Source organism: Ovis aries, chromosome 7, assembly GCF_016772045.2.
Source record: "Ovis aries strain OAR_USU_Benz2616 breed Rambouillet chromosome 7, ARS-UI_Ramb_v3.0, whole genome shotgun sequence".
In the NCBI taxonomy this organism is placed as follows: Eukaryota; Metazoa; Chordata; class Mammalia; order Artiodactyla; family Bovidae; genus Ovis; species Ovis aries.
In genome coordinates this window covers 53,080,357-53,093,508 of record NC_056060.1, presented here as the reverse complement: position 1 = coordinate 53,093,508, position 13,152 = coordinate 53,080,357, and the positions used below count along the sequence as shown (strand labels likewise).

General features: G+C 34.9%; 1 protein-coding gene across 15 annotated transcripts in view; it reads right to left on the bottom strand.

The window, feature by feature from the left end:
* The window catches only part of CCPG1 (cell cycle progression 1), a 56,485-nt gene that overhangs the window by 25,354 nt on the left and 17,979 nt on the right, over positions 1-13,152 (bottom strand). For 4 of the 15 annotated variants that reach the window (XR_009601215.1, XM_060417894.1, XM_042252431.2 and 1 more), the window contains exons 3-8: positions 11,889-12,009; positions 10,143-10,219; positions 8,948-9,152; positions 6,986-7,081; positions 4,951-5,202; positions 3,816-3,842 (exon numbers count right to left, since the gene is read on the bottom strand). Coding sequence is in view for 11 of the 15 variants with exons in the window: in XM_060417894.1 (XP_060273877.1) it covers positions 3,816-3,842; positions 4,951-5,202; positions 6,986-7,081; positions 8,948-9,152; positions 10,143-10,219; positions 11,889-12,009 (778 nt within the window). In the remaining 4 variants the exon portion in view is untranslated. The remainder of the gene's footprint in view (positions 1-3,815; positions 3,843-4,950; positions 5,203-6,985; positions 7,082-8,947; positions 9,153-10,142; positions 10,220-11,888; positions 12,010-13,152) is intronic. The other 11 variants (XR_009601216.1, XM_060417895.1, XM_042252433.2 and 8 more) reach the window with 3 other exon arrangements.

Below are 13,152 nucleotides of genomic sequence, written 5' to 3'. Positions count from 1 at the left end.
ACACATAATTTGCATATATTTAACTGCTTGATCCGGAGAGGATCATTTTCTTCAAAATACTGCAGTTTTACAAAATATCTCACAGTTTTATAAAAATTCTGATTATATAAACAAAGAAGGAATAAGTAAAATCTTATGGTGTCATTCATTAAATGGCAACAGATGGATGCTAATTTATAAATCAGGCCAAATAGGTTAATATATTTTTTGTTATATTTAGCATACACCAGGTATATTTAAACAGTTCACTATTCTTTTGATTAAAACAAGCCAGACCATATTACCCTACCAAACAAAATAATTGATGTCATGTTTCTGTCTTATTATATTGAAAGCACTCAAGTTTGTTGTATTTAAGGGCTCTCTGAGGTATATAAAGTGTTGCATTCCCCACTTCGACACAGAAAAGAACAAATCATGCAGTCTAGTCACAGGTTATAAGTCACTAAAGAAAAATGAAAAAATTTTTTCTCACTATATTTTGCCTAAATGATATAGCATAAGCCCAGAAAGAATAGCAAGGAAAACAACTGGCTAATTATGATTATTCACCATTCTCAAAGGCAGCTCTTTTAAAAACTCTGCACTAGTTAGGCCTGTATGGGAATATTACCATCCCTACCCCCGTGAATCATAAATTAACCAGGATGGTCTATGTTTTCACCCTAAAAATCAAACTGTAAATTTGCCAAGACATGCTGTTCACATGCTGCTACATGCTTCATGCATGAGAAAAAACACTAAATCAAAAAGAAGGCCAAATGCATCTGGCAACCATAATACTACATCTACTGAGTGGCATCACATCACAGAATTTTGTAGTGAAAGAATATAATAATTAATAGTTTATTGATTTCTGAAAAAATAACATTTCTTTAATACATCTTAAAAACCACTAAAAACTTTTGCCAAATTACAGACAACTGTTACCAGTTAACAGCTATGATACTGTCAGAATTCACTTCTCAAAAAACAAACATAGAAATACAAAAAAAAATCACAAATGTTTCCCTATTATTTCAAAAAATCTCAGATCTCTTTGAAATATTAAAATAAATTTGTCTATAGTTCCAAGGCAACAGAAAACTGCTTTTTTTTTTTTTTCCAAAACTGCTATCAGAATGAATTCCTTTGGCCACTGGGAAATATCTTAAAACTATGTGTTGAGATCTGAGTTTGTGGTACTATTACACAGCATATGTTTGATGACTATCAACGTGACCCTTATCAATCAATCCCACCATTAGCTTTTTTTTTCCTTATACACCTTCAGCTGTAAACCATAAAGTGTTACAACCCAGGGTGTAAGGCTTTCTGGTTATGTCCACAAGTCTGCCTATCTCAATCACATTAACCCACTGCTGGTTTTTGCTATCACTGCAGTAAGGCTTCTTTTCTACAGATAAAGTGTCTCAGTTTCACCAAAGCTTCCAGCCAATACATCCATCTGCCTGCTAGGCACAATTTTGGGGTTGTCTTCAGTAAAACAAAACAAAACAAAACGACTTCAGCACCTGCCCTAATTCACTCTAAAATAAAGTTCAGTTCAGTTCAGTTGCTCAGTTGTATCTGACTCTTTGCAACCCCATGGACTGCAGCACGCCAGGTAAACCAAACTGTGCTCACCATCTATTAACTTTATCATTGACCAAAAAATCCATCCCTCTAATTCCCCCCACCACTTAAAGTAAAGAAGCTAACACACTTCTTGGAATTTAAAAAGTAAACCACCACTATCTCAAATATCCCTGGCTCAAAGCTATGTTTTCCACTGGTATTCCATGTTCCTTATTTCACCAACCTTCTCTCCATCCCCACCTTCACTAAAACAGTCAAGGCCCTCATCACCAAATACCTGAATTACCAAACCTTCTACTTCACTATTATAATTTACCCCACACTATTTATCTTTTGCACTTTTCCTCTAAAATTACTGCTTTGGGTCACTATAAATCAAACTCTCCTGCTCAGATTCCAAGATGTTTTACAGTATAATAGCATCCCACATATTCCAACCTTATATTCCATTATTTCTAATTCTAAATATCTATTCTATACCTGGCTATACAATCCTTCCAGTCTTTTCAGTGCTCCCAAACTTAGCAAGTTTACCTTCAGGTTACCAGGTTCTCCACTGCTAGCATGTTCTGCTTTCCTTCCACATTAGAGTATGTCGAAGTCCAGACCCAACTCAAATCCTACCTCCTCTAGGATGACTGACTCAGTGTCATAGTCTGAGCTATGATTCTTGTTTGTGCTTCATAACTTAGCACCAAGTTATAGTTATGTTATTTGCCAAAAAGCAGGGCAGCCTATACTTAAAGCAACTCCATGAGGAAAACAAATCAATTGAATTCCACTGTCAATTTAGAATATGAACAGTCTACAGGTAAAAGAAAGAACAAGATTAGTGCTTCATCATGATTTTCAAAAATTTTTTGTAAGGACTTTCAGGACCTGAAGCAGTGCCAAATACCTACAGTATTCTTTTACTATCCTCAGTCCTTCTAAATAGTTCTCTCTTCCATCCAACACAGATATATATGACACTCCAAATTTACATGGTGCCAAGGTTGGTGAATGTTCTGAATGTTTAATTTAGTAGCGTGTTCTTGATAAATGATTATAAAGCAAATGACTAATTATGGAATGCAATGACTGACTTCACAGTGCCTGGGAAATTCAAGCTGGCTCTAACATCAACTCAAAAGAACTCCTTTAAGTATTGAGATCAGTGCCACAATTAAGAAAAAAAAAACCCGTGATCTCCTTTAAAAGTAACCATGAAAAAATTATCATTCAGATTAAGTTTTGTATGTTCACTGAGCCAGTCTCATTAATGTATAGACCTATTATTATGAAGGTTGTTCCTATTCTGAAGAGCTAATCTGAAGTACTATAAGAAAATATTTTCAATATAATAAAATAAATTTTACAAGTAACAAAATTCTTAAATAAGAGGGCGATAATTTATCAGTTTTTAAAAGCACTCCAAAGTTGGCTTAAAGCTCAACATTCAGAAAACGAAGATCATGGCATCTGGTCCCATCAGTTCATGGGAAATAGATGGGGAAACAGTGGAAACAGTATCAGACTTTATTTTTTTGGCTCCAAAATCACTGCAGATGGAGACTGTAGCCATGAAATTAAAAGATGCTTACTCCTTGGGAGAAAAGTTATGACCAACCTAGACAGCATATTCAAAAGCAGAGACATTACTTTGCCAACAAAGGTCCATCTAAGGCTATGGGTTTTCCAGTGGTCATGTATGGATGCAAGAGTTGGACTGTGAAGAAAGCTGAGCGCCGAAGAATTTATGCTTTTGAAGCATGGTATTGGAGAAGACTCTTGAGAGTCCCTTGGACTGCAAGGAGATCCAACCAGTTCATTCTAAAGGAGATCAGTCCTGGGTGTTCTTTGGAAGGAATGATGCTGAAGCTGAAACTCCAATACTTTGGCCACCTCATGCGAAGAGTTGACTCATTGGAAAAGACTCTGATGCTGGGAGGGATCGGGGGCAGGAGGAAAAGGGGACAACAGAGGATGAGATGGCTGGATGGCATCACCGACTTAATGGACGTGAATTTGAGTGAACTCCAGGAGTTGGTGATGGACAGGGAGGCCTGGCGTGCTGCAATTCATGGGGTTGCAAAGAGTCGGACACGACTGAGTGATTGAACAGAACTGAACTGAAGTTAATCTTTCTACAAAATACTTAAAGGTCATGCATTTTGCAGGGCTTTAATGCAATGTGGATTAACATTATTAAATCAGTCCCATTTTTTTTTAGTAAGAAAAAAAGATTAAAATTACACCTTCTCCTTTGTTACCTCCACGTTTACCTGCAATGGGAAAAAACCATGCTCAAAAGAAATGTTCATACATTTGCTCCAGCTAGATAATAAACAAGTTAAGTATATATTTCAAGTCAAATCTCACTATAACAAACTTCAAGGGAAGATACAAATTTAAGAGTCCCAGTATTAAATTCAAGCAGACATCTACCAGGCATCTAAATACTTATTTTTTATTAATATAAAGTTAAAGACAAGAAGAAACACATTTATTTTCTCTGACTTTAAATAAGAATTGATTATCTTCACTAAGTTTCTTCTCATAATACACTATGTTGAATAATACATCTTTTCTGTGAATCAACACAGGATACATGTAATTCTTGAATCTTAAGGAACACACTAGTGGAAGGAACTAGAAAAGCCAGATTACTCAGAAAGCTAAACTGTGTATTATGTAGGCAAAAATCCTAACCGTAGTTAATATAAGGCAAACTGCAAGTTGTGAAGTGGGGAAGACATTTGTTTAAACTTTTTCAAATTTTTAATAAAGCAAAAAGTATAAATGTTCAGTTCTCAAATAGTCTTATCTTTGTACAAATATACAACTTAAATAAGATTCAATGATTAGGCTCCCAAAAGAAAAATACCACGTGAAATTCCTTCCTCTTTCACCGGGGTAGTTTCAAAGGCTTTGCATCAAGAAAATAATTAACCAATGTAAATAAGATTAATTAACCAATGTAAATAACACTGAGCAAGGTATAATGCAAGTGAATTCTTAAGTCAAGTGAATCACAGAAGTAATAACAGTCATTAAATGTAACGCCTGCATGAAACCTGACGGTAGAAATGAGCACCAATTACTGTGACATTCATTTCAAATGTAACAAATAGTTACAAATGGAACTTAAATAATCCTCCTATTAATATATATATATATATATGAACCACCCTTACATTTCTTAAATACTGTTTTCATTTAAGTGCAAATAGCTTTGTGAGGCAACACTATTCCCATTTTCCACAAGAAAACTAAGGCTCAAACAGGTATGTTTTCTAAGGTCATATATTTCAAGGATGACACTGAAAACAACTCCCAGAATGCCTCACTCTTCACCATCAGTTTATATAAAACAAATTTTCAAATACTTACCATAGAAATGTCCAAATCCCATGCTGATCGCAATCACCAAAGCAAGTATAACACATTTATTGAGACCACTACTGAACTGCCGTTTACATAGCTCCTGAGGGGGTTCAGGCTCTTGCTCAGCAAGTAGCCTTTCTTCAGATTCTGAACTAGACACAGTCTTCTTTCTGGCACGACGTCGTCTAAAGGTCGGACTGGGCTGATGGCTGGTTTCGTCACTACTTGATTCGTCATCACTAGGCTGAGATGAAAATACTATTTAAAAAAATGGAGATAAATATTTTAGAAAGCTTTCCTGGTAAATATGATTTAGAATGCCATCCCTACATGCCTTTTTACCTAAGACAGCCAAGAACAAAAACAACACAATAGAAACAAAACTTAAATTTTCAAATTTATCAACATAAAGCCAAAGATTTCAATTGTGATACCTAAGACTTTTTTAAACTATATTGTGTGCTGCTGAGAGTCTGGTTTTGGCTTTTTTCTTTTTTTAACCTCCCTTATACTTTACACTATTAAAACAATCATTCTCATAGCCTATTAAGTTTCACTGCTCTTAGCGCCACAAATGCTATTTCTAGAAGTGAAAAAAAAAACAAAAACCTCTATCTCTTCAATTTAATTTCAGATGGAGGTAATTTAAGCTCAACTATTTAAGGAACAGAGGGAAGTATATAAGCAGTTCTTGTGATTTAAAAAAGACAATAACTACCAAAAGTTTCCCTGAGTGTACTAGCCCCTAGTTTTATTTCCATCCTATGAGCCCCAAATCAAGGTTCAAAGCACTGTAGTTTAACCCAGGCTTCCAGAAGTCAGATGAGCCCTTCCCTTCGACTGCCACTCTTACTAGAAGGTTATTAATTTTACCCTCTAGTAAATATGTCAGCATGAGGAAGTGACACAATAGCTATCTCCGATATTAAGCACTAGTCTTGTGCTGCTCCTTTATGAAAAGAATAATAAAGAACAACAAATAGAAAAAAAAAAATCACAAGAAATCTCAAGTACTAGAAGCATATTCATTGGAAAAAACCATCTTTAGTTTTTTCAAATGTATTATTTCTTAATATTGTCCCATATATCAATAAACTGTATGCTGAGGCAGATTAGATGTCTCAGTAATAATTGCCAAAGGCCAGGGAGAAGGGAAAAAAAGGCACTACAAGTAAGAATAAAATGTGACCATAAATTTGATACAAAGAGCTCCAAAAAACACAAACATTCATGCTTCAAAAAAGCAATGCACTTCTTCAGAAGACAGGGTATCCACGCCACAGCAAAGCTGCTGACTTAGGTTAGACAATACTTTTAAAAGTTGGATCATAGAGAATTCGGTTGACTCTCACACTTAACAACAATAAACACAAAGACAGAAGGCACTACTGAATGAATGAATATTCCTAATAGTTAATGATAGAGATGTCACTGAGAGATCTTTGGGTCAAAACCCTTATGCCCATCATGTTTATCTGGTTATTCTTGATCACTAGTTTTTCCAAGATGTCATCGCCTCAGCTGTGAGCTTACATTTCTTGGACAAAGAGAAAGAAAGGAAGACTTAAACAAGCATCACATAATATATAGGCATTCATGATCATGGCTGAAGTACTTAATTCAGACTTTCCAACATAATTAAGATGGGTAAATATAAAAACAAACCATTTATAAATTTCTTAAATTTTCAATTCTACGTTAACTTATTGCCTTCATTATGCATTCTAAATAAACAGATCAGGCTGGCCCAAATGAAAAAATTCACATTCTTATCTAATGCTTCCATCTTTTTTAACCCATACACATGAGAGCTGAGATACTTTGATTTTCAAACTTTTAAAGCATAATTTGGCCCACAGTCCAAGATGCAAGCAATGCAAAGGCATGCAAAAAGCTTAGCCAGCTTTATTACAAGATCAATTTTGAACACCTGTTCAGAGTATCACAGATTATAATAGATATCTTTAAAGCACTAAGTAAATAGTAAATGTGACTAGGAACACTCAGCTCTAGAAAAGCTGATCAGATTTAGTCACACCACCTTGGAAAGTGAGTTGGCTAGGAACGTGGTGTTTCAGCTGATCATCCCATCCCCTTATGCATTCAGGAATCTTCCACAGCTTCTCCCACCATCTTTCTTTTGTGAATAAACAGGGAAAAAAAGATGTATAAAGCTTTATTACAAAGAATAAAAAGGAAAAAGAGAATTGAAAAATACTCATTTTAACATGATCATGTGCTCCATCAAAATCTAATAATCATGACTTTTTAAAAAACACATACAACATAAACTTTTATACAACTACCAACTCTGCTTCCTTGGGGGAGGAGAGGGTCGTATGGAGGGACTGGGAAATGTTCTTACACCAACGAAAAGATTACTGCCACAAGAATCTAATTTATAAGAAGAAAAAAAAAGAAGTTGAAATTCTATAGAGATGGAGAAGACAGGGAAAGGGAAAAAACAAACAAAACTAAGCAACAGATAGCAGGAAATTTTACCAACCAAGAAAAATATCTGCTAAGGGAAGAGAACAAAAATTCTTAACAACTGATGTATATAGACTATTTTCAACACAGTCCAAAATGCTATTTAAAATTATTTCTTAGCATTTCTTTTACTGAAATAATTCCCTGGGAAAGAGAACAATGGATAAAAATACATCTAAAAAAGCATCATTTCTTAAAATGTCTACTTGAACTCTTCCACAATGCTCCTGGCTTCAATCTGACTACACACCTGGCCCACAAATATTCTCAAATTAAATCAGCATCTGGTTTAAGCCTACTTTAATTTTATTAGCTTAAACAGGAATAACAGAATTCCCACAGTCTGATTCTGGCAAATGAAACAAAGACTGGTAAAATCGAAGAAAATGATCTGAAATAAATACTACATGTTCTTGTTTTTGCACCAAATTAGGAGAAGGCAATGGCACCCCACTCCAGTACTCTTCCCTAGAAAATCCCATGGATGGAGGAGCCTGGTAGGCTGCAGTCCATGGGGTTGCTAAGAGGCAAACACAACTGAGCGACTTCACTTTGACTTTTCACTTTCATGCACTGGAGAAGGAAATGGCAACCCACTCCAGTGTTCTTGCCTGGAGAATCCCAGGGACGGGGGAGCCTGGTGGGCTGCCGTCTATGGGGTCGCACAGGGTCGGACACGACTGAAGCGACTTAGCAGTAGCAGCAGCAGGAAATTCTTATTAACACTAGCAATGTCCCAGGTGTCTCTTCCATAATCCACCCTAAATTATAACTGGGGGTTAATAACCTTTGGTTAAATATATATTTCTTTCTCTTATTTTCTATAACTTTGTATTTAAATATTTATATTACCCCAGAAGATGTTACATATGTTCCTAAAACTAAGCCAAAGAATTACAGAAGAAATTAGCTCAGTAACTCACATTTCACCTCCAAATGATTCTGTCTGAACAACAGGCATTAACTGCATTAAGAATGTGACTTATAATAGCTACATTTTCATAACTCAGTCTAAAGTTAAAGATCCCAGTTTGGGGGCTTTAGGATACTCCTGTTTTGCCAGTTCCTTAAATCCTGTTTGGCACATGGTAGCACACAAAAAATGATTGTTGAGTGACTGAGTAAATGGATCTGGAAGGCAATTTTGTACCACTGTAACTCAAGATCTTAATATTCTCCTGCTTTTTAGGTATAATGGTTCAATCTCCCACTCCTAAAGACCTTAAAATTGTCCAGTGCATTTTGGAGTGTTTGAGACATTAACAAATCTCTTAAAACTATTTCTTTTTCCTTTTTTTAATGATAAAAGATGGTATTTATTGGACTACTATGCTCTAGGCCCTGGGTCTAGGAAAACACTAGATAACAAGGTAGATTTTTACAAAAAATTTTCTTGCATTTTACCCAAATATATTCATAACTTTGATATTTAGGGTCAGAAAACCAGCCATTATATACAATGTGATCACAGGAGTCCTAAGCTTCCACTGTGTATTCGCTATGTAGTTCTTACCCGTTTCTGGCTGACAAAATGTATACTGGCTGCTAGAGGAAGAGCCCATGTTAAAGTCTTCTGGACTCTCTGCTTCTTTAATAATTATTGCTTCTTCTTGATTTCCAATGTCTTCTAACTTAGGTGGCTCAAGTGTAACAATATCAGAATCATCACTGACAGTTCCAAAATAGAGATTGTCATCAGGTAACTTTTCTTCCTCTCCCTTTAGAATTAGAACCATAATTTTAGAGACATATTCAACAAATATGTATGGCCCTTACATTTCTTAAGTATACTTAAGCAGCACGATGATTGGGTTTAAAATAAGTCTTGCTCAATAGGAAAGGATTACTCAAGAGCAGACTCATCTTTCAGTCTGAAAACACCATCAAACCTGACAGCAACTTTCTCTCAGAATTAAATCAAACTGCTTACCCACCATTCATTCCTACAGGAGCTGAGAAACAAATCCATCTTTCAAACCCAAAGCCCACAAAAAGGAGAGGATTCATTTCTCACCAGTACTATGGGTTTATTTGGGTTGTAATAAATAAATATGGGTTTATTTATATGGTCAGGAAATCCATAAAAGATTGATTAAATTTTCTAATAAACTTCAACAGCTATAACATGTAAAGATCATCCAGCTATTTAGTTTTTTTGAGCAATAACTGTTACTTTATTATATTTGATCAATACAGTATTATATTTGATACACAACTGCACTTAAGAGTGTGGGTATTTTTGCCCCTTTATTTTTTTAATTGAAGGATAACTGCTTTACAGGATTCTGTGGTTTCCTGTCGAACATCAACAAGAATCAGCCACAGGTACATGGAAGTCAAGTAAAATGTCAAAGGACAAGATTTAGTTTGTTCTCAAGTTTGAAAATTAACTTTTATTTTACATATGAACCCTTAATTTCTCAATATAATTCAAGAATGCAATATATTTCCAAAGAAAATGTTAGATGTTAAAAGAATAAATCTTTAACACTATCAAGAAATCACTTTTCTAAATTAAAAGATAGTTCACTTAATTAGGCATTAAAACAGAAGCTAACTTTAACTTTAAAACTGACCAACCTGCAAACCCAAATTTTTCAACAAAAGCTATTTATAGGAACAAAATGCACAAACAGAAATGTCAGCTTTAATTAGTATTCTCTAAGAATTACTGTTTATCAAATATCCAGAGTAAAACACAAGGTTACCTCAAGTGCTGATTTCATTTCCTCCAAAGCAGGGTAAGTAGCTCCTCCCAGTAACACTGTGCCATTTTGGCTGCTCTCTGACATAAAGCAAAGGTCAATTTAATTATATTTCATCAACTTTTTACAGTCTGCATATAATATGGGTAAATAAAATCTATTCCTCATTTTTTAAGTGGATGTAATGAAAAGCTACGTGCAATTATAACAATCACTCTATTGTTGTTAAAAAGATCTCTGCATTTCAAATATAACTACCAGAAATTGTTGAGATAATTTTAGTGAACTGAACTCATTTAAAAATTTACAAAAACTATAAACTCTAAATAAAGAATCTCTACTTTACAATTCCAAAGTACTTAAGCCAAGGTGTTTATAAAAGCCTGTTAATACGGAAAACTCATTCACTCATTCTCAGATCAGTGAGAGCCCATTTCCTAAATTCTTAGTTTATTCAAAGCTCCTAAATGTACCACTATTCTAATGACTATCAATGCCTGGTAACACAAGGATCAAAACTATGGCTTCAAATTACAAATTCTTTATAATAAAAAATGGACCATGAAAAGCAATGACTCAAATACAGAAAAACAAATAATGTCATCATAACAGATATATTTTATAAGAAACTTATAAGAAAAAAATATAAAATTAGTTTATAATGTCATATTTTTTATGAAAAAGGCTGTAAAATTTTAATACAAGCTAAAAATGAAAACAGTACATAATAAGCACCAGGTTTTATGCATAGCAAAGCACATGCATTGTTGGTATAACATTATCTCCAGTATCAAAACAATAGACGGCTTTGAATTTTTGGTCATCCTTTGCTTTTCTATCATAAATGTGTATTTTTCATTATCTAACTCCTCCAAAATAACAAAAGAACAACAAAAAAAGACACCACTGTTTGTGCATATAATATAGCCCCAACAGAATATTAATTTGGAGATAAGACTCTTCAACAAAGTTGGTCTTGGGTCCAAGGACCCCTGAGGAAGTATGAAAAAAAAAATTTATAACACATATCTAAAGATATGCATTTCTTTGAAGAGACCATGCATAGCGTTCAGATTCTCAAAATCTGACCCATGAAAGATGAAAATCACTGCTCAAATGAGAACAGCAATCAACACATGGGCTGAAAACAAGATTAACAGGCATAAATCTTTTATATTTCTGGCCTTAACATATCCACTTTATTCTCCTGAAGGAGAAATGTCCTGTTTACATTTTAATGCAATTAAAAAAAAAACTTTAAGAAGTAATTTAAATATGAAGATGCATTAATTATTTGGGTTTTTTATATAACTAATGTGGGCATCAAATCCCATAGAAGAATAAATAACATCAATGCAATACAGTAGTTAAACATCATTCACTACCTATAACCAAAGGTACTCTGAAGTGTGGTAACTATAGAAGAGTTGAGTAAACCCCTTCTGATGAATAAATAATTCTGTGCATCAACAGCCTTAATCAAGATTAATAATATTTAGTTACCGATTACACTAGCAGTATCAAACATTCAAACAGAAGCCCACTATAGCTACAAATAAGGCCCCTGGGCAGGTTGGTGCTACTGGGTTCTCTAGGCCTGCCCACCACATCACACTAAAATTCTAGTCTTTCAGTGATCTGCTGGTTTAGACCAGCCTGAAAGGCTGCCCACCTAGAAAGAAGGCAAGGTTCATATTGTTCACATATCCTATCAAGAAAAACAAAAAAATCAGACTTCTTTAAACTTACCTCCCTGCTCTAACTGCAATTCTTGCAGCTTCTCCTGTGATAAAGATGCACATTCTGGAGTGGGCTCACAGCTGTCACTAGCTGCACCATGTTCAGAATTCACCATCTCTATATCAGACCCCTAGAGAAAAAGTGATAATCAGTGCATTGTCTATCAGCTACCCAAAGCTAGATTTGAATACCTGTAGATGCTTCCATTATTAAAAGTCCCAGATGCTGCTATACTCCAAAGGGAACAGTATCTATTGCTTTTGTTCAATTTAGTCAGTCCATAAAACCTACAGCAGGGAAACAGCAGAAAGGAGCCACAGGTTTAGCCTCTGAAAGGAGTTAGTCCAGAAGTCAAACACTCTAACTGCACTATAAGCCCAAGAGTCAATCTGAATCCCAGAGGATTTCTACATTTAGCTATTTCTATTAATTTGCTTCTACTCAACATTTATGGAACTACTTTAGCCAAAGCATTTTGCTAGGTGTCACAGAGTATAAAAAACTGAAATCTAAAATTCAGATTTAAAGCCTATTCAGAGAAACAGCCACAAGTAAATATTAATAACTACTTACTACAACATCTGACTAAAAAATTTTAAGGGCAAGCATTAAAATTAATCTATTAGATTAATATGGTTATAGCTATAGTCCATACAGTCGCAAGACATGACTTAGCGACTAAACCACCACCACCATTACACTAATAGGGTAAACATTCTCTGTATAAGTAGACTGTTCTTTATTCTTCCAAGGTTTTTACTTTGATGTCAGATTGTCTTTGCTTTAATAAAAGTGGATCTTAACAGATTTTTTTTCTCATCTTAATTAGCAAAATAAGTTATCCAGAAACGACTCAGCCTCTCTCCAGATCCCTCCCTCAACCCTATAGTTTACTGTTCATGAAATCAAAAGGTCTGAGTTCTCCTGAAACATGTAACTCAACATAACTAAGAGACTTCATTTTAAAGGAGTGAGTTTGAGTTGAATCCTAAAGAGTATTCTGAATGTAAGTCTTTTGGGCTTGCTGAAGTGGCAGAAGAACAGTAGCAACAGACACAAGGTTTGGGTTGAATTCTCAGTCACTGGGGAGACCAGTCCTGGCCTCGGCCAGAAAGGTAGCAATGGTAAAAAAAAAAAGGAAATACACGTAAGAGACATTAGCAAGAAAGAGCAGAACCTGATAACAAGATATGGAGGGAAGAAGAATAAAGGTACAAATATAATCAACTCTGTGACAAGGTGTCTCTACTACAGAACACCCAAATGGCACACT